The sequence below is a fragment of the Danio rerio genome, chromosome 14 (genome assembly GCF_052040795.2).
Source record: "Danio rerio strain M-AB ecotype USA chromosome 14, GRCz13ab, whole genome shotgun sequence".
Lineage (NCBI taxonomy): Eukaryota > Metazoa > Chordata > Actinopteri > Cypriniformes > Danionidae > Danio > Danio rerio.
The window spans coordinates 35,449,571-35,474,065 of record NC_141034.1 but is presented as its reverse complement, the minus strand read 5'-3'; the positions used below and the strand labels follow the sequence as shown (position 1 = coordinate 35,474,065).

The window sequence follows — 24,495 nt, the reverse complement described above, 5'->3', positions numbered from 1 at the left end:
TGGCCACCATCAGCTGTTCCTCACATGTGTGGCACAGTCAATTTTCAAAATAGTTCAACTTTTGCCACTGTGTGAATGTGAATGTTTGTCGTTGTTATTACTTGGGGTTAGCGTTACGAATTGAGTAATATGCTGGTGCTTAACTGCATTGTTTTATTGCATTACTGCATTAGGCTCTTACATCCTCTATTTCATAACCGTACGTTCACACCGAAAGCGGCGAGAGCATTCAAGGTCGCTCTGGCCGCCCTGGCGACAACGCTCTCTGCCTTCAGCTCCTGGGGCGAGAGCGTCAAAACTCGCAACATTGATCTCATATTTAAAGGAGCCGTTGCTGCATATCAGTTACATTCCTGCATAAAACATGTTTCTAGCGTGAAAATGTTGCGCACTTCTTATCAAATTCATACAACAATGGAAGATCAAGTTGCGTGTGGTGTGGCTTTGCTCTATTTATCCAATATGTGTCCATATGTCTGAAATATCCTGAAGCAGCAGTACTGTTTTGTACTGTCACATCGCGTGAGATTCGCTTTTTTAAGATAACTTTATATAGCATTAATGAACATCAGTAACTCGCCAGTAACTTATTTAATGTATGTTCCTGTAGGAAAAAATTGTAAATAATTGGAAATCCGGCGACCGCAATAATCAAACCCTTGGGAACAACTGTGGTCGGAACCAAAGTTCACAGGTCTGTGTTCTCTGAACTGCTATCAATCGATGAATGTCTTCATTCTGATTGCTTGCAGCCGAACCGCGTCATAGCTCATTACCATAAAGTTGACTTCATTTCAACTCTCCTTGACGCTCACGCCGGCGAAGATGCACCGCGCTGCTCCTCGCCGCCTATCGCCGCCGGCTCTCATTGAAAATGAATGACTTCCGACTACTTTGACGCTCTCGCCGCTTTCGGTGTGAACGTACGGTAACTGTGGTGGGCGTTTTTCTCTGTCTCGTACGGAACCAAGTCGACCAATCACAACAGATCGGGTCATCAGACCAATCAAGCACAGATTACATTTGCCCACATCAGACAAATATACATTTGACCACCCCTTTAATGGTTTATGCCATTGGAAATGCACAATTGCACAAAATCATGCAAGAAGTCATTAAGTCTGAAACCAGCAGATCTAGAGCACCACTAGAGTTCACGAGACAATTTTCATGTAAAATGGGCATTTGTATCTAAATATAGCTAAAAAGTAAGTTCAAACTAGACACATAGTTTGACCTACAACTCTAAAACCACTATCAGAGGCTATTGTAGGTAGGAATACACTCAATATCCCTTAAATCCCTGAAAACTTATTTGATTAACAAATTAGATGTCATTTAAATAAATAAATAAACTTCATTCACTGAAGCATGTACCAACATGACCGAAAAAGTTGACTCATCCGATCATCAATGTTTAATTCGCACTGCTAGCAACTTTTGCACCACTCATAATCTTGCTAAAATTAAAAAAAAAAAAAATTTTCAGCGGAGAAATTAAAATGGTCGTGCCCAACTGAGTCTGGTTCTCTCAAGGTTTTTTTTCTTCACTCCCATCAGGTGAAGTTTTTTTTCCCTCTCCGCTGTTGCCACTGCCTCGCATGGTTCAGGATTGGTAGAGCTACGCATCGATGAATTGGCTCTTCAGTGTTTGAACTCTCAGTAATGATTAAATCACACTGAACTGAGCTAAACTGAACTGAACTTAAACACTAAAACCTGAACCACACTGTTCCAGTTACTGAACCACACTGTTCCAGTTACTATGACCATTTATGTGAAGCTGCTTTGACACAATCTACATTGTAAAAGCGCTATACAAATAAAGCTGAATTGAATTGAATTAAATTGAACTTAAGCCTCGGTCAGATCACATGATTTTTTTTGTCGGTTAGGAAAGTCACTATGTCAGATTATGCAATTTTGTCTTGATAAAATCTTAACTTGTTGTGGGTAAAAATATGCCAGTCTACATGTTCCTTCACGATAAGTCATCCCCTGATGTCTATGACGAGTGTTATTTCCCAAAGCAGTCACAAGTGTTGCTATAACAATATTTCTTATTTTAATTTCAATGTTTTTTAATCTTTATTTATTTCAGTCTTAATAACCACTATCTTTTTGAAATGAGTTTTGTTTTGTATAATTTGTATTTTAATTTAAAAGTATTTTTTGTTAGTTATCTACTAGATAAACAAAAATAACGAATAACATCTGAGGTGACATACTTCAAAACCAGTACGCTGTATACAGCGTCAAAGCAGAATCTGGTTTGTTAAATAAAATAAAATCTAGCCTAAATTAAAGTGAAATATTCACAGTTTCAGAGAAACCTATATAAACCGTTTTCATTGTTAATGACAAAATCATCCATTGCCAGTGAGTTTCAGTTTAATTAGGTTAATCAAGTAATTTGAATAAGCAAACAGGCTTTTACAATGTATTCGCAGCACTCAATGAGTTTCCAGATTACTTCAGAAGAACAGACTCAGTTGGAAGCCTGAAAGAACCCAGAAGCTCATTGTGAGAATGGAGATATCTGCATATTTGTGCCAGTCTGTCAAATAAAATTTCCTAACACACTTTATTATTTTAGAGAAAGTTGTCAAAGTTTGCATAACCAATGATTGAACTGATTGATCCAACCGAGACCCACCCATAAGTAAATATGCTGCCTATTTTTTGATTACCTGACATGCACTCACAGATATAACTGAGAAATTATATGCTCCTTTATGAATCCCCACGACACCCTACGTCAAGGAAATTGTGCCGAAATCCTGACAAAATCATGTGATCTGATCGGGGATTAAGTGAGATGTTAGTCAAATATTCAAGTTAAGAGCAGAAAAGTGATTTGAGTATTCAGTACTAAATTATTTAAATTTTTATTTATATAGTATTAGCCTCAAATTCTAGATGTAATAGATGTATATTACTTGCTTCGATATACTGTAGTAAAGGTCATTGTCAAGCTAAATATTTATGTGCTGAATGGTGTATTGCGTTAGTATCTTGATTCAAATCTTAGCATTATCCTCTACTCTAGCCTTGTTTGTCATTTAACCTCCAGAATTCGATTCCTCTTGTATTCTCAGCTGAGCCGATAAGCCATTGTTTCTGCTGAGGATGTATGTCTGTATTAAACATTGCGTCACGAAGTGCATGTGTTTTCCCCAGTTGTGTGTGTGTGTGTGTGCTCCTAATGCTCCTCTCTGGGTTGTGTGAGCTGCAGATAAAAGGCATTGGATATTTAAAGAGCCTCTCTGTGAGACGCCGCTTATCTCAGTGTTACTGTTAGCCAGCACATCCTCTGTCGCCCGTCTGATATTAATACCCCTCTAATGAGAGAAACAATCACACACACAGTCTCACATACACAAACCTGTGCCACAGCTTCCCAAGGGCCCCCGGATGCACACACAGAGACAAACGCACACCCAATCGCATTAATCAAGGCCGTAGGGACACAGACCCACAAACACAGAGTAAATTACAGCAGGAAAGAGCCATGCTTCAGACCAGCCACTAATGATTTCCCATGAGCTCACAGCACTGGAGCATTAGGGACCAATGTGTGGGAGTCTGGGATTAGATTGGAGAGTGTACAGTACATGCAGGATTGCCATTGATGGTTAGTGTACAATCTATTGGTTGAGTGTGTTAACATGAGCGGAGGAGAGCGCTTGATGTGTTCAGGTTCATGCAGTACTTTTGCTAAATATAGGGACTCTGTCAGGTAAACTGCCGTACGCTTTACAGTAGCTATTTAAAGTTATTTTATTAAGTGGTGCAGAAACTCTACAACATATTTTTACTGCATAATAATTTATAGAAACAATCTACATTATTACATTTTTATTCCCCCCTCCAAATTTTGATGTAAAGTTTCTGGGTGTAAAATAAAAAGTTAAAATATGTTTAATCATTAAATTTATGATTAATCGTGTACCTCATGATCACAGTATTTTTTTTTTAAAGAAATATGGAAATATGACTTTTCTAAATGGATTGATTTCAGTCTGACTTGTTGATGTTATAAGTGGTGGGTTATCTGAAAGTCACAGAAATCTCTAAGAGAGATGTTTGTGGTTTTATGCTGAATAATTAATTCAATCATTTATTTTTCTTCAGCTTAGTCCCTTCATTCATCGGGGGTCGCCACAGCGGAATGAACCGCCAACTTATTCAGCATATGCTTTACACAACACAGACCTAGTTCTGAGAAACATCCATATATACTCATTCACACTCATACACTACGGACAATTTAGCCTACCCAATTCACCTGTATCGCATGTCTTTGGACTGTGGGGGAAACCGGAGTACCGGAGGATACCCTCTTCAACACGGAGAGAACATGCAAACTTCACACAGAAATGCCAACTGGGCCACACAGGATTCGAACCAGCGACTTTGCTGTGAGGCAACAGTGCTAACCACTAAGCCACCGTGCCACCCCCTGATTAATTTAGGGTTCTTTCTAGATCAGACCGGAAGTTAACAAGAATTATTTATTCATTTATTTTCTTGTCGGCTTAGACCCTTTATTAAACTGGGGTCGCCACAGCGGAATGAATCGCCAACTTATCCAGCATGTTTTTACGCAGCGCATGCCCTTCCAGCCGCAACCCATCTCTGGGAAACATCCACACACACACACAGGAAACCAGAGCACCTGGAGGAAACCCATGCGAACGTAGAGAAAACATGCAAACTCCCCACAGAAATGCCAACTGAGCCGAGGTTCGAACCAGCGACCAAGCGACCTTCTTGCTGTGAGACGACAGCACTCCCTACTGCGGCACTGCATCGCCTTGGAATTATTTATAAATTTCCCTATAAATTGTTTTTTTTTTCTACCCCAAATCCAAACCGACCGTCACAGTAATTTAAAAATATCAATTATTGTTATACAGTGTCACAAAAATGATGCTATATTGTGTATCCACAGCTGTATCCTATCTAGACTTAATTTAGCAACAAAAGAATGATTTGTTCCAATAATCAATTTAATGATGCACCTTTAAATAGTCACAGTAATAAAAAAGATCAAAGCTGTGCAAAAAGATCTACACAGAACTTCAGAATTTGAATTTTTGGTCATTTTTAAAATAACAATTTAATAAAAACCTGCGTTGTGTACATAATTTCATCTGCTTGCTGTATATTTATTTTAAATTAAATAAAAAAATTGTTATTTTGACTACACTAATAATTGTTCTGTTGGAGAACGATGCTAAAAATTTGATTTAGTGTGCCGTGTTCATTGACCTTATTCTGCTATGCGGAAGTGGGTTAGTTTTTGCGGTTGTTTTAGATCTTTGGATTTAATTGCCAATGGGAAAAATGACTAGAAAGCAGCAGAAAACTGTCAAACTTGATCTACAAACAAGTGTGTTCATGATACAGATAAAGCAGAATTTATCATTCATTCATTCATTCATTTTCTTTTCGGCTTAGTCTCTTTATTAATTCGGAGTCGCCACAGTGGAGTGAACCGCCAACTTATCCAGCATACGTTTTATGCAGCGGATGCTCTTCCAGCTGCAACTCAGTACTGGGAAACACCCATACACTAAGGCCAATTTAGTTTAAAACAAATTCACCTATATCACATGTCTTTGGACTGTGGAGGAAACCAGAGCATCCAGAGAAAATCCAGTCCAAACACGGAGAACATGCAAACTCAACACATAAATGCCAACTGACCTAGCCGGGACTCAAACCCTCAAGACCTTCTTGCTGTGAGATGATAATGCTAACCACTGAGCCACTCTGCTGCCCATAAAAACAAGGTTTCATAAGTAAAATAATGTGGTAATTGTACAGTCCACAGTGAAAAAAGGTAGCTCTTGCTGTTGTTCGGAATATCAGCACTTGTTTGCTTACCTTAACCAATTTTTGTCTATTTTTTAAGTATACAATAGCCCACATTAGCAATTTTTGTTTGTAGCTTCCATTTGAGCTGTTTGCATTTGAGCATGAAACCCTGTAACCTGAGGAAATACAGGAAAGCGATGGTAGAGAGTGTTGCAGTTCCTGGAATATGTTGCGTCAGGATTACATTTGTGTCAAGACGCTCTGATCTGATCTTCCGCCGTTCGGCTTTTGTCTCTGTCTAGTACTGTGTCTTTTGCTCTTTCTCTTAATCTTGTTCACATACACACTCAAACACACATGCACACATCAACAGTATCTATTTACCCTCCCCTGGGCTGTTTGCTAGTAAGAGCTTCTATTGATCTGCTCTGATAAACATGTCATTTAGCTCAACAGCAGTTTGTCGGTGTATTTGTTGGTGTGTGCAAATTTTATGAATGACTGTAGGCTAAACCCGCTCGTCCCCACCCTCTGATGTCTCCCAACATGTTAAAAAGTTGTTAAACTCAGCTATGAAGATGTCCTTGTACTATCGATCTCATGTCCTGCGTCCCATCGGAATTTCCCATTCGTGTGTTTACCGAGACACACAGATATATTCATTCATGAACAAGCAGGCACAATACGCCACAAGCATTACATGGCAAAATTACGCTCCTAGACCAGCCCCCATGGGAAATTAAACCAGCGGCAAATCATTAAACCACAAGCCAAACATTAAGAGGCATTTGCATTTTTATTGCACCTGAAAGAATGGCAAGACTCCATTATCTCCCACAGCCAGCATGGGAGCGGGGTATTACTGTTATGATGTCGTCCCGTATAAAAACAATAGCATTTAGCGCGCATGAGAAGGGGAACGAGAGGCTTGTTTACTTTCTGCGGAGGGTTATGATTATTGAACGAGCGTCTGACAGACCCAACAATGCCTCGTTTTGTTATGTAAATCCCATTGTCATCCAACTCAAACGAATAAACAAACAGAGGCAATTGTGGCACCGTCAGCCAGACAATTAGCTGAACGGGGTGGAAGTTTTGCTGGGGACAGTTTGTCTCGTTAATTGCTTTCTCAGCTGGACGTCTTCCAGGATTGTGTAAAAGAGTGATTTTTGTCCTGTTTACAGGTGAGCGGAATGTGCGTGCATGCCCCCCCGCGGGTATCCCGGGCCGTGCCGGTGTCTGCTGAACACACATCTGCCTCGACCGTGAACCACAATCGGCCTCCGATGAACTTTGACCCTGATGAGACGCTGTTTGGACGCCGCAGGTATAGTTATGATTCAGTGTTTGGAATATATAATGTTTAACATTCAATACGATTTACACCAATACTCCAAGGATGATTAGCCTACCATAAACATACAGTATATATTATATATAACTAGTGTTGGGGGTAACGCATTACAAGTAACAGAAGTTACGTAATAATATCACTTTAAAAAAAAGTTATAATATTTGAGTTACTTTTTTAAAATATAACTCAAGTTACTTTTCAGATTAATTAATACGCTTTTAAAAGCAACATAGGCTCATTTCGAAAACGTAGCCCATATATGTTTCGGCAGATCGCAATAATGTAGCTAGAACTACGTTTGTCTGCATTTCATTTTTAAAATGAACGCTACGGGGTGGTATGACGTCGTTCCTTTTTCGCTCTTACCAGCTGACCGCTTTCCTCTGTATGGGCGGCTTTCCCGATTTTACCAGTTTTTCCCTTAGCTTGCTATGTACGTCGGCGGACTTTACACACAGAGAGGAGCTGACCATGATTCTGGGGTTCAAGTCCAGAAAGCAGGTAAAACAAAAACAGAAGCCACTAAATAAAATAAACAAGTAAATAGCAGGGTGAGAATGTGGTAAAATCTAAAACATGGTAAAAATCAGAGGGCTTTCTTTTTCTGGATTGCTTTTGAAAATTGTTGGTTGGTTTAGGAAAGTGGGTGAGTGGGTGGGTCAGTCAATACAATTGGTTGGGTTTAGGAAAGGAAGAGGGTGGGGTCAGTCAATCACTCAGTCATACAGTCAGTCAAACAGTGGACAGCGACCTCTGGTGGATTTAGGCAAAAACTGCAGGCGCGAATGGCACTCACGAAAGATATTTTAGATCTGAAAAAGCATACACAGGATTCGCGAAAACAAAAACTGCAGAAAAACCTCCTGGAATGTATTTGGCAGTCTCCAAAAATGTATATAAGGATACATTTTTAGAAAGAACCTGGGTTGTTTAAACAATTGTTTTCTGAATCATACTCAATGAGTAAATAAGCTCCTGTGGGAGCAGATAAAATCAAGAGGGCAGAGCCTTACATTTCTGTGATAGAAGTTTTCTCCTTATTTTGAACACATGGAGGAAAGGGGATTATAGTCTCAATGGACTGTGACTTTACTGAACTAATAAGATATAATGTTGGGGAAGTTCTTCCTACTGAGAACTTCCTGATGCTAGTTAGTTATATACAGTATATGTAGTTATATATGTAACCCATTTATTTCTTTTTAATTTTTTTAAATTAATTTTATTTTATCAATTTGACCGTGTTAATTCAAATATATATTATTAAAAAAAAAACTTGAAATTCTTCTTTCGTAGAGCAAATGCTCACTTTATCCAGTTTTGTGCTTTTGAGCACTGCAGGCCAAACAAATTAAAATTGTGTGATTATAATTATGTGGTATCAGTGTCAGAGTGGTTTGTATGAATACAGTATGATGAAAAATTAATTAGTGTGAGTGATTTTTAGTATTCTTTATTTTTTATGTAACACTGCATCATGACAGAAAGCAATAATAATTTTTTTTTCATTTATAATGTATATATCCTGTATAATATAATGTGTAGATATATAATCAATACTGTCCCTATGCAAACTGCTAAATAATTTTGGTTAATGACTGATACTGTCAAAGAAATCTTTGCCAGTGAAAGCATTTTAAGATATTAATGTTTGATTCTACTTTGGTGTTGTTTTTGAGAGACGTTTAAAGGCACAAGGGGTAAAACAAAACTGATTGTAACTGGCTGTCAATATCTTTTATTCATTCATTCATTTTATTTTCGGCTTTGTCCCATTATTAATCAGGGGTAGCCACAGCGGAATAAACCACCAACTTATCCAGCATATGTTTTACACAGCGGATGCACTTCCAGCTGCAACCCAACACTGGGAAATCAGTATCTTTCTAATATCTGATATAATCTTTCTGAAAGTGACTCCACTGAAATAATTTTTCTGTGCCAATATTGTTAAAGTGACATTGTGACCTATGTATGCCATTCTCTTATATTGTTAAAAAACGGTTAGAAATACATCTTTATTATTCTTGTTGTGACTTGTCAGATCAAGTTAAAGTTTGCAGTGTAAAATTGTAATTTTAATGTGAATGATTTCTATGTATATTTTTTAAAATTGTTTATTAATTTTGTTATTTAAGTCATCAATGTTTAATCACATTGCCATAACCTAAGTGCCCTTTAATAACATATGATATCATAACATATTATGCAAAAATCACTTTTATAAACATAGTCTGTTAAAAATAACCAGCTTCTAATGGTAAAGTTCTTTTTTATATAATTAGACTAATTCACTGTAGTCTGCAAAAACACTCGACATTCTCTCTTTGTACATATCAAATAATAATAATAATAATAATAATAATAATAATAATAATAACAACAATAATAACAATAAAAACAATAATAATTCAGCCAACAGCTATAAATCAGCTGGCAGCTATCTCTGTGCAACTCTCACATGCTTAGAGTCAGTACCTGGATGGGAGCATTAAAAATTCTATGTCCTTCAAAAAAAAAAGTACGGGTGTAAATGTAGCATCCTGGCCAAATTTGCCCACTGGCTTCTGTCCATCATGGCCTCCTAACCATCCTCATGTTCATCACTCTGTTTCCTCTCCACCAATCAGCTGGTGTGTGGTGTGCGATCTGGCAAAATAAGGTGGTGGTGGTGGTCACAGTGGTGGTGAATGAAGAGATTCCCCTCAAAAATGTGTAAAGCGCTTTGAGTGTCAAGAAAAGTGCTATATAAATGTATAGAACTGCATATTCCAGTGGAAAATTTGATACAAATGAAGCTCAAATCTAATTGGATGGCTTATTTCATCACTAGGCGATGAGGGAAAAAATAAATACTGTAAAAATAAATCCTGCTTTGTGGTGCTGCGATTGATTGCGGTGGTGTGAAAAGCTCCATATTTTGATTAATTTAATGAGCAACTGCGCAGTCTATTTCTGACACACTTGTAATACCGACAACAGGACAAAGAGGTATAGAAAGTTTAGCTTGGTGTTAGTATGTTGCAAACCAAGTTTCAGCTGACAAACCTTTTGTGAAAGCAAATGTTTGAGATATATTATTTAGAAATGTCATGAAAAGACTTTTACTTTATGCTTAATTGCCTCAATGATTGTAATGGCTGACCTTGTTATTAAGCAAGAAAGAAAACATTAAGAAAACATTAGCATGACCTCACTACTCTTACATTAAGCTTTTAAAATCAACAATCAGCAGCTGAAAGTGCACACATTCCTGCTGCATTTGAATCTGTTGAGAGTCTTCAAGTGCTATAAACACTCCACTATAAGAGGACTGCAAAGCATCATTGGTAAAGGATTGACAGCAAGTCAATAGAGTGAAAATCTAATAAATGAATAATAAATGTGAGGAAGAGGAATTGCAGGAGTCTGTTCTCATGCACCTCTTCATACAGCTCACATCTTCTGCGGAGAGCATTGACATGCTGTAATAGATTCTCCACTTCAGCTGCTCTGAAACGCTCACTTTCGCTTTTTTCAAGGATTTTCTAAGGATGTCCATTGACCTTTTTGGGGTCTTACAAACTGACTCAAACAGTCTGTGTTTGCGTGATTCTGAGCACAGGACGTCATGCTGTTTTCTACTTGTTTCTCTATCAGAGAAAACATAATCAAAAAGCCTTTAACAATTTAATATCATATTACTGTGTAAGTTGTATGTTTAAATGTTTAAGTAAATGTGTAAAAAATAATGTCTAAAATAATAATAATAATAAAAAAATTATAGTAAAACATGAAATAATAAATAATAATATAATATAATATATAATAATATATTATATTTATATATGAATATATTGTTTTATATAATAATGATAATAATAATAATAATAATAATAATAAAAATGTGTAAAAATATGTAAAATTCCCAACTTCTTTGGATTTACTGTATATTGGTATGGGTTACTTAAAATGCTAATGCGGTCATAAAAATATTTCCATTAAGAGAATTTTTTTAGTTTTTAGTTTAGTTTTCTCAAGTCGAGCACTCATATTTCTCGTCATTATCTGTCCTTGTATGAGCGCTGTGCTTGCTCCTGCTTGATGTGGGCGCACAAGGTCCGGGTGTGTTCGGGATGCGCTCTCTTGTCCTTGTGGTTGTGTTTGTTCTGTCTGCATCGTGGTGTTTCATTCTCAGCGTCTCAGTCCAGTTGGTTTTGGTTTTGGTTGCCGCTGGGATGAAACATGCATGTTGCATGTGTGTGTGCACGGTAAGAGTTTTTATTTATTGTGCACTCTTCTTTTGCATTCTGTTTGTGTTGGTGTCTAAGCACGTAGCCTGGTGTCTACAATACATACACAATACAATACTGTGTGATTTAGTGTCATGTTCATCAGAACACACGGTTAATGAGTTCTCTTATTAGCTGCGAATTCTAGTCTTAATTTATGTGAGCACATGGCTTGTGTTGTCTTTTTTTGTCATGTCTGTTGTCTTGTCCCACCCTCCTTGTTAACCAAATATTAGTTTATTTAGATCACCTGTTTTTGTTAATTATTTCTGCTTATAGTCTCCTCATGTCTGCTGTTCTGTGCCAGTTTGTCATTGATTATTCCCTTGTCCTGTCATGTTGTCCAGCCCTGTCCAGCCCTGCTCTTTCCTGCCAGACCAGTTTGTTTGTTTTTGTTTTGGTAATGTTTTACCCCTCTGGGTTGTTTTTGTGCCCTTTTTGTTTTATTTGCATTTTTAATAAACCCAATTAATTTACTGCATTTAAGTCCTCGCTCCCTCATCCATCCTGAGATTGTGACACGAGCGAATAAATGTTAAATCCACTTAAATTTGTAAAAATTATTAAGTTAGGTAAATCAATTGATGTTGGGACAACATGAAAGAATTATGTGGAACTCAACATTTTACAGTGTGATTGTGCTTGAAAATCAGGGTTAAATATTGTTTTTTATGTAAAAAAGCTAAACTTGTTTAACACAAGGATGACACTTAAGAACATTGACATTGCCATTTACAGATTTGTAACTTTTTAAATAACAAATAAATGCTTTGTAACATGTTTATATTTATTGTTTTATAAATGAATAAAATAAATCAATATTTGATTGAATAACCCTGATTTTCCATCAGAACAAACAAGACATCTTCATTCTTTATTTAAGTATTTTAGTGTTATGTTGAAGCATATTGCATAGTTGTACTTACACCGTGTAAAACCTTTATACATACTCAACATTTCAATCATTTTATTTGTAAGGCATATTCAAGGTAACACAAGGAATGTTTCTGACTTCTTAAAGCTGCTAATCAAAAACAAAAATACAAGGAAGAACCAATGAACTGCTGAAAACTTATTTTTATTCCAGTAATTTTTATTCCGTACTTTTCTTGCCATAGATATTTTTACTTTCCATTGTTTTTACATACTGTAACATAATTTCACTATAAATCACAGTTTACAAATATAGTTGCCAAATATATATTTCAGTATTTTAACCAAATGCAGTGTTATCTTGTTCCTATTATACAATAGAGATGGACACTGCTGTTTTGTAACACTTTATCTATATTGGATGCAAGCTGCAGGATGCAACAAGACAAAACACATCAAACCCTATTTAAATCAGTGCTTCTGTCTACATAAATACCTTACAGTAGGTAAATGTCAATAGTTTCTGATTTACAAATTTTTGTGTGCCGCCTAGCTTACTCGTCTTTTAAACACATTCTCTGGCAATGCATTCAATGTATAACTTGTACACTGTAAATCAAAAAGTGGGATTAACAAAACCCATAACCATAATGGCATATTATATTCTTTAATAATGTTCCTAAAGTTAAATCATTATGGTATCTTTGCAAATGATTACTTTATTTTATAAATAATTAAATCAGAAGAATCCATAGTTTGACATACTGTCATAACATTTTCATTTGCAGTTTTAAAATATTATATGTAAAGTGATGCAAGACTGAAATAAGAAATATGCTTCAGACTGACAAAGTTGACAGCTGTTGCCTTAAAATACCCGTTTTAGATCAACTAACTGTGATACTTTATAAAATGTCCATCCAGACTGAGAGCAGAAATCCAGGCTGTGGCTGTCAGTTTTAGAGAAAAGGTGAAAATGTGACACTTCTTTTACTGAGACACTTCACACTCACTTCACTCTCGCTGATGAAAACTTGATGATTTTAGATTTGAAAATGAAAGGGGAAAAAGAAATATATTAACATTATATTTTAATGTATATGTGATATAAAATAATTACCATTTTCTTTAAATCTCACTTTTTTATATAATAGTGTTATTGTAGATTATATATTATTCTATTTACTACTTTATTAAAAACATTATAGGGCAAATGTATTATTATTATTATTTATTCCTAATATTAAATAGTTATCTTTAATGGGTCACATTACTCTAGCACAAACTGACTTCTTGGAAATAAAACATGTCTGTGTCAGGAAACACTAAAATGCAGAACAAAATATTGCTAATAAGACATGAACACAGCTATTTTTGTATGCAGCTATGCATTAGTTGGAGTGTCCGGGTCAGATTTTTTTATGGGAGGAGCGCATTTAAATTAATCACGCAACATGATTTACTAACATTTGCAGTCATTAAATTACGGAAATTTGGGCCATTATTTAATGCCTAAAAACGCATGTCCTAATGGTTGCCCTTGAAGCGGCTGCAGTTGTTGTTGCTAGTATGCAGCGCCGTGGAGAACAGAGAGCACATTGTGTAAGGTAGAATATTTTTTTCTTCACATATTTATTTGTAGCGCAGAACATATAATCTGAAAATAATATGTCAAATCTGTCATTTTTAATTTGCTTGCAAGTTGCAACCAATAACTAGGTTGAGTCACATAATACCAGCACAATCTTAGTTCCCTCATGCGATCAACTCTCCTTTCTCCTAAACTGTCAAAAACACAAACAGTTGTCAAAATGTACATCTTGTGTCACATTTAATAAGCTTGTATATTTTTTGTATATCCTTATTCTTTGGCCAACAAATAAATTAATTAACAGGCATCGATAAAATAAAAATATACTTTTATTCAATGCTTGTACCATAGCTTTTTGTGTTAATTACATTATTTCATGAACTAGGCAAACTTTGACTTGACATAACCCATATTTCCTTTGCAACCTCTACATATTGTCATAACCCCCATTGCCTCCATTAGAGAAAATATATTGGAGATGACCCAAACCTTATGAGCATTGGCTCTGCTTGTTTGCCACTATATGCTAATTTGTACTACACTTATTGTGTTGGTTAATATGTAAATGAGATATAGATCTTTGTTGTTTATTATTGTGCATTGCAAATAAATAATCCAAAGAAATGTTCATGCACAATACTGTTGTGTTGGAATTGCGCACTTGTTCAAATTTGCCCTGTTTAATCTATTATGGCCCTAAATTACTCATGTGCATCCCTGTATTTTATCAAAATATTAATCAAATGCACTGTAAAAATACTGACTGATTTGAAATGACTGTAGAATACATTAAAACATATTTTTTGCTTTTTGTTCATATTACATATTTAAAATGAACTGATACAACACAATTCTTCACAATTCATTTTTTTTTGATAACTTCATTCATTCATTAATTTTCTTTTCGGCTTAGTCCTTTTATTAATCCTGGGCCACCACAGTGGAATGAACCGCCAACCTATCCATTACGTTTTTACGCAGCGGATGCCCTTTAAGCCGCAACCCATCTCTGGGAAGTATCCACTCACACACTCATACAATATGGACATTTAGCCCACCCAATTCACCTGTACCACATGTCTTTGGACTGTTGGGAGCACTCGAAGGAGACCCACGCAAATGCAGAGAGAACATGCAAACTCCACACAGAAACACCAACTGACCCAGCCGAGGCTCAAACCAGCGATCTTCTTGCTGTGAGGCGACATCATTACCTACTGCGCCACTGCGTCGCCTAACTAAATCATTTAATATTTTATTAATTTAATATTTTTTAAATTATTAAGTAAACGAACTATGTGCAAAATTCCTAAAATTAAGCTACCCAGGCTCATTATTGATACGTACCCCTGTATACATTTCCGGACAGTGTGAAATACATTCCAGGAGGTATCTTTTTCTTTCGCAGTTTTTGTTTTTACGAACCCAACAGGCGCCGCTGTGTACAGTTTTTTGGATCTTAAATTTCTGTTGCGAATGCAATCCAAGCCTGCTGTGTTCGAATAAATCTACCTGTGGCTGTTCACTGACTGAGCGAACAACCGAAACCCCCACCCATCCCCTTCCGTAAACCCAACCGATATTGTTTTCAAAAGCACAAACTGACCCTGTTTTACCACATTTTCAGATCTTACCGCGCTTTCACCCTGTTATTTGCTTGTTTATGTTATTTTTTGCCTTTTGTTTATGTTTTATCTGCTTTTTGGAATGTTCTTTGTCGAACTTGAACCACTTCTTCGCAGTCAACTTCTCTCTGCGTCTCAAGTCCAACAATGTAAGCGCCGAGCCACTGGACAAACTAGTAACAGCGGAAAATGCGTCCGGAGGTATGCAGTCAGCTAGTTGCGCGGACAAAAAATAGAAGCCATAGCATTTGTTTTAAAGACATTTGGCTACATAATTCTTGCTCTCCAGCAATGTATAATGGGGTATGTTTTCACAAGGAGCCTGTGTTGAAATAAGTCAACAGTTTCAAGTTAAAATGGGATCATTTTTTTAAGTAAAGTAACCAATAATATCTTTATTGGATGTTGCTTATGCTGTTATCATTAATAATAAGTTCATTCCTCATGTTCATTAGTAACCATGATTCTATGCATGTTATTATAAAATGTTACCAAGGCATCCTTAAATAATAAAAGTTTTAATTTCTTTTACCGACCACAACGTTTTAAAAAGGACTTTATAAAATATGAATCATCTAAAACATAGTTACTAAGGGAAGTTGCTTTCAAACTTTGAGGTGGCACATGTCTGAGTAGGTGGGTGTCTGAGTCGTTGTGTGTGGCAGTTTGTGTATGAGTTGTGTTTGTGTGTTTGGGCTGTTAGCTGAGGTAAGTGTGTGTTCAGGCTGATGGTGACAGAGAGAAGCTCATTAACACAGGCTTTGTCTCCTGCCGTGTGAGTGACATTGAGCTGCCTTCTGCCCCCTCTGTCCTGCACGGTTCCTCTCTCTCGTTCCCTCGCTCTGATGAGCAGGTGAGAGAGTGTGTGTAGGTAATGTCAATTAAAATCAAAGCATCTCAAAGCAACTTAGCCCGACAGGAAATGATATGTAATGGAGTAGATCGTGCTTAACACTGCATTTGACCCCAACTCTATTTTTTTCTCCTGATTCGTCGTTCTTCTTTCTCTAAGCCTCTACATTTTCTCATAAATCCAAGTATTTTGGATTCTTAATCTTGTCTCTTTGTGCACACCATCTAATTTCAATTTTCACTGAAGCCCATTCCTCTTTCTTCTTTCGCCTGCACTCAATACATTCTCAATTTCCTCTCTGTCTGATGCAGGGAGTTTATCTCGGGTCTAAGGGGCTTCAGTCAGTTCTACAGTGGTCTCGGAGAAGCTTTGTGCAGCAAAGAGCCGACATCGCTGAACAGCTCCCTCTGCTGGAACGGACAGGAGATGACAGACAAGTGAGTAATTCATTTGTGGGAGCATTGATGCGATGTAACCTCTACATTCCTTCATTGTGGACTCCTACAGCTCAAAGTAAGGGCATTGATGTTCATTAAAACGTGAGTAAGTTCATTAGGTGGCGTCATTCAGTTTGCAGACATGTAAACTAAGATTAATAGTTCTTCTGTATGCTTGCAGCGGTGCAGAATAACTGTTCCACATCATTGTGGTTACTTTGGAGCCTTGCCAAGGTACATGGCATGTGTAAATAAAAATGAGCGCACAAGGGAATGAGTATAGCCTGATAAATAATTTGGAATAGCTTAAGGTCACATTTAATTTTCAAAGCTCATGTTTTCCCAAGGATTTTTGTCTGTTGGAAGAATTTTTCAGTCTGGTGTCTGATGAAAATATGATTGATGGTAATATAACACGAGTCCAACCAATTGAATGCATTGTACAACATTACTTTTGATTTGGTCGAAAAAATGTGTCAGGTTTGCATAAAGAACTTACTTACAGTGGGGGAAATAAGCATTCAACATATCTTGTTTTTTATTTTTGTTTTTCTGGGGAAAATATTCAAAAGGAGCTGCTTGAAATGAAACCAGATTTTGGTAAAAACCCAAACAATACAAAAAAAACAAAGGAAAAATATGAAAAAATTTGTCATGTGTAATAACAAAATGATGACACAAGGAGAATGCATGAAACTATTAAAATGTACTTTATTTAATATTTCATATAAAAGGCCTTTTGGTGATGGCAGCTTAAAGACACTTCTTATATGAAGAATGAAACAATGCGTTACTCAGGTGTGTTTCTCACAGACTTTAACAGAGTGTAAAACATCTTGATGGTTCTGTGGGTCTCATCTATTAAATCTGAGCTTTATTTTGTATTTTCTATTGGATTCAAGTCAGGTGACTGGTTAGACCATTCTACAACTTGATTTTCTTTCTCTGAAAGTATTTGAGATTTTCGTTGGTTGTGGTTTGGATCATTGTCTTGCTCAAATGTCCACACTGGTTCCACCATTCTGATAATGTAGATGTTGGACTGAAGCAGCTAATATTAATTTACTGATGAAGGGCAGAGGATCGCTGAAGAACAACTGAAATTTCAGCTGCTCTCTGGGCCTTTACTGCCTTTCTACGGTTCCCTTTCTTCATGTGTTCAATACTTTTTTCCTGTATCATTTCATTTTATTTTACATAACTTCATTTGTAAACTAATTATTATTGTTTCTTTGCCTAAATAATTTTTGGGTTGTTACCAACATCTTGTGAATATTTTAAGTCAACAGCACCCTCAGAAATATGCTTTCTGAGAAAAATGGGGATGTGTTGAATACTTATTTGCTATAAAGAACTCAAAAGCTCTTTTACGTGAACACACAAAATAATGCTTTTGTAAAATAGAGAAAACATGGTGCACTTTTTGATGTATACCTGTAGGTCTCTTTGAACGTATTCTGATACTAATTTTATATTAAAACAAAAAGTAGTCTTAAATCTTATATATTATCCAGCTTTACTTTTCTTTACAAGCACCTTTTCACAATATTCACTCTTAAAAATAAGGTTATTCATTGGCATCACTGGTACTTCATTACTGTCGAAAATGTATTTACAGTATAAGATCATCCTCAGTTGAAACTGGGTTCTGGGGGATCTTCCTTAGGTTTAAATTGTGTTACTGGGGATATTCTTTGGCAGAAATCATGTTAGGCGATCCTCCTTGGCTGAAATTGCACTGAGGTGAATCTTCCTGAAGCTGAAAGCAGTTATGGAGATATACTTTGACAGAAATCGGTTTACAGGAGATTCCCCTTGGCTGAAATGCTGTTATGGTGGATCTTCAATTTTACAAGGGATCTTTCTTGGCAGATATCACCATTCAGGTGATATACTTTGGTGGAAATCCCATTTCTAGAGATATACAGTACTTTCAGCCGATTCAAATGTTATCACTTGATTGAATGGGTTTTATCAGTGGTTATCAGCTGATAGATAAGGGCCAGTAGGGGCTTTCTGTGCCTACTGGTAGGCTCAGAAGGCTGTTATCATCTATCCACATGCTTAATCAGCTATAGATCACATACGGCTGCGGCCAGAAATTAACAAGAATTATTTATATTATTTATTAAACTTCCTGTTACTGTATTTTATTAACGTCTACTCCTACCCCAACCATAAACCCAACCGTCTCAGTAATGTAAAAAAAAAATCTGAATCTAGAGTCTTCTCTTTTAGTATAACTGATCAACCAAGTGGATGTGTTGGCCTTCTGAGCCTAACAACAGAAGGCCTCTACTGGCCCATATCTATCAGCTGACATATCCACTGATAGCATCCATTCAATTGAGTAAAACCATTCGAAGCAGGTAGTACTTTGCGTTAAAGTAATTTATCGTCAGGTCATGTCATCTTTATTTCTATTGAGCTTTTTACAATGTGGATTGTGTCAAAGCAACTTCGTAATAATGAAAGATATAAGAAATAGTACAAAAATCCATAATTCAGAGTTTGTTGAACATTCAGAGGACATACCAAGTGTTAGTTAGATAAGCAATGAAACTGCCAGAAATCTAGAGCTTAATTCTGTCATTACCTTAAAAATACAATATTTTTTATTAAATAACCTTTAATTGTAAACGAGTTACTAGAATGCCTGTGAAGGTGCGTACCTCATTTTGTCTGGCAAGCAGGAGAGCAAAGATTTTGTGTTATCAGAAAGTTGCTAAGCAACAGAAGCATATATATTCAAAGGCACTGGAAAAAGTAGTGGATGCTGAAATGCATATGTCAAGGCAGAAATACTCAGAACTCTTTTGTGTTTTGAATTAAATAACAAAGTTATTTAATTACAAAAGTTAAATCCAGTCAAAATGACTGCCTCTGTAGTTCTAGTGCTAAAACTGATTGAGCTAAATTCAATAAAAAGTCACTGTTGAAGGACGATTTACTGAAGAGCATGTCCACTGACTCAAATCAAGCAGGAGAAGTGGCAGAAAGTGGCAAGGAGCCAGAACCTCACTAATAGATAAAAATTGGTTAAAGAACATTTAAAAGCTCACAAAAAAATCCTTGGGTTAAACAAATTCACATAAGGGGTTTCTTCCTCTGCTGAAAGTATTTTTTAGTGGATCTTCTTCTGCTGAACTTGCATTCCAAGTGAGTTCTTCAGACTAAAATAGTTTTCTGCATCAGATTGAAATGCCTTTTTTGTGGTTCCCTTAGGTCTAAAATTGGGTGTATTTCCTTTTGATGAACCAGTGGAAAACACCAGTAGCAACAGTGTAAAAGTACTTGTAAGACCTGCACCATTATAAAGGATCTTGCCTCGCCATAGAATTTTTTTCTATTCAGTATAGCTAGAATGCTATATTGACCAACTGCTCTGTAATATAAGTTATTTCTGGATGAACGAGGCTTTTATCTATTTATGACCCACGCACACTCACTATTAGTGTTTTTATTCTGACAGTTTTTACTAAGTGGGTAAAAGTAGCATATATAACAATAGAATCAACCTCCTAAATGCTTTCCAATATTACTACAATCTCAAAATGGCCCCGAGTAGATATTGCCCCCGAGCTTGTCACAAATCTTGAAGCCTAAAAAGCTTTCTGAATAAACCGGAGACAGCATAAGTGGCTGGTAGCTGAGCGCATGATTGTATATGTGTGTGTGTATCTAATGAGTTTGGCTGACTCCAGTTCAATCTGACAGGCAACAGGGTGTGAATTGTGATGCGGTCTTTGTAGGGTAACTCATGTCAGGTGGTGTGGAGGCTTCCCTGTGCCTGGCTAATTGCACTTTTTCTGTTGTTCGCTCTGTGCCTGGCTCTCCACGTGCCCTTTGGAACCCAATTTAAAAATTGTCATATTTCAGTTCCCTGTGCCCCTCGTGCTTCTGTCCCATAACTCTCGCACTCTCCCACAGTCCAAATCTAGTTAATGTTGGTGAATGACAATAAATCTGAGCATCTCTGACCCAAACAGAAAAGCTTTAAGAGCTTCAGTATCTCATACTAATGACTTGGAAATATCAGCTCCAAACTGAAGTGATCATTAAAGTCAACATGAAATCAAAATGGATTCTATTTACTGTCTAAATGCTCAAGCTCAGTCTTTTGTTTCGTTGGAGCACGTTATTCCAAAGAAATCCTAATCGTTAACCAAAATGTTGTAACTTCCCATTAAATGGTTTTCCTTTTTCACAAATTGTCCACTTGATTATTTAACCAAGTGCCAAATGGCTATTTAGCCATTGTTTTAGTAAATTGTTATTTAGCCAGGCTCCATTCTTGCACTTTTCACCATCCAGTTAATTCCTGTCTTGCATCTTCTTTTTTAATTTTTAGTTTCGCTCACTTTAAGAAAATAAAATGGATTAAATTTTAAGGATCATGTCTGATTTTTTTTAGAAATAATTACCATAAAATTATTTATGCTTAGATTTTTTGAAAATATTTAATATTTTTATATAGCCATTGTTATATTTTCTATTATCTGTACACTGTTAACCTTACCAGGCTTTTTTACAGTGGAATATTATTAACTTTGTTACACTGTTACACTGTTACAGTTACTGTAATTGTTTGGTTCTTATTCCTATTTAAGGCTTAAAAGGCCAAACAGAATCTGCTGACATTTTTTGCGCAGAATTTTGTTAAAAATCTGTGGATTTATGCTGAATGATTTTGGATGTATCATAACAAACTCAATGTATGAAATAAAAAATTGATACCTTTTTAACTAATTTAATGTTTACAATGCAAATCTAATTCGATCTACTTTTTTGGTAAACAAAGTCTGTCATATAATATCTCTCATATAAAGTCTCTCATCAGTATACTAAAAGGCAGATAATATTACGTTACAAACTGTATTGTAAATAAATCAATTTAACATTTTTATATTAGTTAATAATATTACTGAAATTAATTTAAAAACTGAATAAATATAAATTTGCACACAAGTAAATAAAATAGACTCAATGATGGCCTAAAAATATGTGGATTTCCACGTGCGCAGACTCCGTGTGGACCTACTTAAAACATACCAGACTCTGCAACTAAACTGATACACAGAGAATGGAGCACACTCAAAAGTAAACAAATCCAACACCTGTCTCCCTTAAAGGGGCAACACCTTTGTGTTTTGAATAAGACAATCTATATATGTGTGTGTGTGTGTGTGTGTGTGTGTGTGTGTGTGTGTGTGTGTGTGTGTGTGTGTGTGTGTGTGTGTGTGTGTGTGTGTGTGTGTGTGTGTGTGTGTGTGTGTGTGTGTGTGTGTGTTAATGTGTGTTAATTTCTAAATCATTGTTTTCTGCCTTAAGATAAATGCACTACTCGATAAATAACAACATAGACCATCAGAGTAGATAGGACAGTAATTGTTGAACAGTAATTATATATGTACTTTAAGTTACTAATATATATATTCCATTTAGGGCTCCTTTTTTCTGAGAATGTATTAAAAAATCTTGAGAAATCTTAAATGTGTCATTTAGTAACTTTTAATGATCACTAATCAACATAAAAGCTATTAACAGTCAAACTGAGATACAAGTCACAACTGTCACAACACTGATTACACACTAAGCACCAGACCCACACTCAACCATTGCTAAGTCTTGTAGTTCTTGATCCTGGTTTCTGGTCTTCTGAATTATTGTTTGTTTGCCGCCTGCCCTGACCTTTGCCTGCTCGTTTGGATTATGCTTTTTGGATTAGCTTCTATGCGCTGTTTGCTGCTGTTGACCCTTTCCTGTACAACCACCCCTTATGTAAATAAAGCTGCGTTTAGAACCCGTTGTTATTGCACTTCATCATAACAGTTAAAATCTCATTCATATTCATTACATTGAGTTTTATGACAGTCTTATGAATACCTCTTTCAAGTAAAGGGTTAGATCTTTACTAAAATGTGTTTCTTGTCTTGTCTTGCTATTAAGTTCACTAAGAGCCCTTAGTGTCAGAGGTCAAGTAACACAAATTTCTGACATCTACATCCTCAATATCTGTTTTCTTGATTTTAACCAGTATTTTCTAACAATTCTTGATTGGATACTCTCTCAGGTTCAAAACAGCAGCTCAAGTGCCCCCTCATCGACTCCAAACCAGAAACATGCTACTCATATTATTATTATCAAGCCACAGGCTATTCATATTATTATCAGTAATAATAAAATGGCCATCATTGTAGTAATGGGATTAGCTCTAACTTACAAGTACTTTATGAATTCATATGATTCATATGCATTGTTTCCTTTGTATGAGTTTTGTCACTGTTGACCATGCATCTTCTAGTGTATATGTCAGCATTACAGCATTATGCACTATTAGCTGCAACTGTTTTCTCTCCAGTAAGTGCAGCTGATGAGCGAGAGGGGAGTGAAATGGCCTGGTCACAACAGCATGGTGAACAGTTGGCCTTAGGGGACAGACAGCTGTGTCAGAGGGCTCGCAGGCCCTCAGGAGTTAATTAGGACCCAAGAGAGAAATTGATATGGGAAGAAAGACGCAGAATAATGATGCTTGTGCCAGAAATGTCTGCTGAATCTCAATGTCATTCCTTGGCTTCAAGTGAAATATTGCAATTAATTCTGGAATGCGTTCAGACTCATTTCATGCAATGCATTGAAGACGAGGCACTCTTTCACATATTGTACTGGGAAGAAAGCCATTTCGATTATGCCGAAAATGCCACAGTTTATGTGACCCTGATATATTAAATAGTGAACTAAAAAAGGCATATGGGAAAATTAATTAACGCTTCAGTTAAATAAGCACACAGTGACATTTCTGCATATTCCTTTATACAGAAGGGGTGTTTATAAGACTGTCATGACATTTTTGATCATGACAATCAACGTGATCAATATGAAGGAGATTTGATGCATGCTTTTGACATCTTTTATTAGGTGTCATTAGATCAGTTGTCATTTTAAATGCAAAGATGACTTTTGTTTAAGATGTTGTTTTATTTTGACAGCTTAACATAACCAAATGCATCATAACCTTGACCTTGTCTTTGCCATGACAACTTGGCATTACCAAGACAGCATAACTTATCATTAATCTATCATAAAACATGATTGTTATGAGGCCATTATTATGGTTTTATGAATATTTTTCTGATCACTGAATTTGTTGTTTAATTTTAAATTTCTCATTTACATTACATTTTACATTTAGTCATTTAGCAGACGCTTTTATCCAAAGCGACTTACAAATGAGGACAAGGAAGCAATTTACACAACCAAGAGCAACAATGAATAAGTGCTATAAGCAAGTTTCAGGTCTGTAAAGTCTAAGAAGGGAAGTATTAGTAGTATTTTTATTTTTTTTTTTTTGTACAGTTAGTGTGATATTCAGAAAGGCAATTACAGATTAGGAAGTGTAGTGGAGACTAAATAGTTGAGTTTTTAGTCGTTTCTTGAAAGTAGCGAGTGACTTTGCTGTTCTGATGCAGTTAGGGAGTTCATTCCACCAACTGGGCAGATTGAGCGTGAGCGTTCGCGAAAGTGATTTCTTCCCCCTTTGGGATGGAACCACGAGGCGACGTTCATTCACAGAACGCAAGTTTCTGGAGGGCACATAGATCTGCAGAAGCGAGAGCAGATAAGAAGGAGCAAGGCCAGAAGTCACTTTGTAGGCAAACATCAGAGCTT

General features: G+C 36.3%; 1 protein-coding gene across 2 annotated transcripts in view; it reads left to right on the top strand.

Annotated features, from left to right (window-relative positions):
- Positions 1-24,495, top strand: part of gpc3 (glypican 3) — a 296,476-nt gene that overhangs the window by 160,163 nt on the left and 111,818 nt on the right. For both annotated transcript variants that reach the window (XR_015506644.1, NM_001305618.1), the window contains exons 4-5: positions 7,008-7,150; positions 16,702-16,827. Coding sequence is in view for 1 of the 2 variants with exons in the window: in NM_001305618.1 (NP_001292547.1) it covers positions 7,008-7,150; positions 16,702-16,827 (269 nt within the window). In the remaining variant the exon portion in view is untranslated. The remainder of the gene's footprint in view (positions 1-7,007; positions 7,151-16,701; positions 16,828-24,495) is intronic.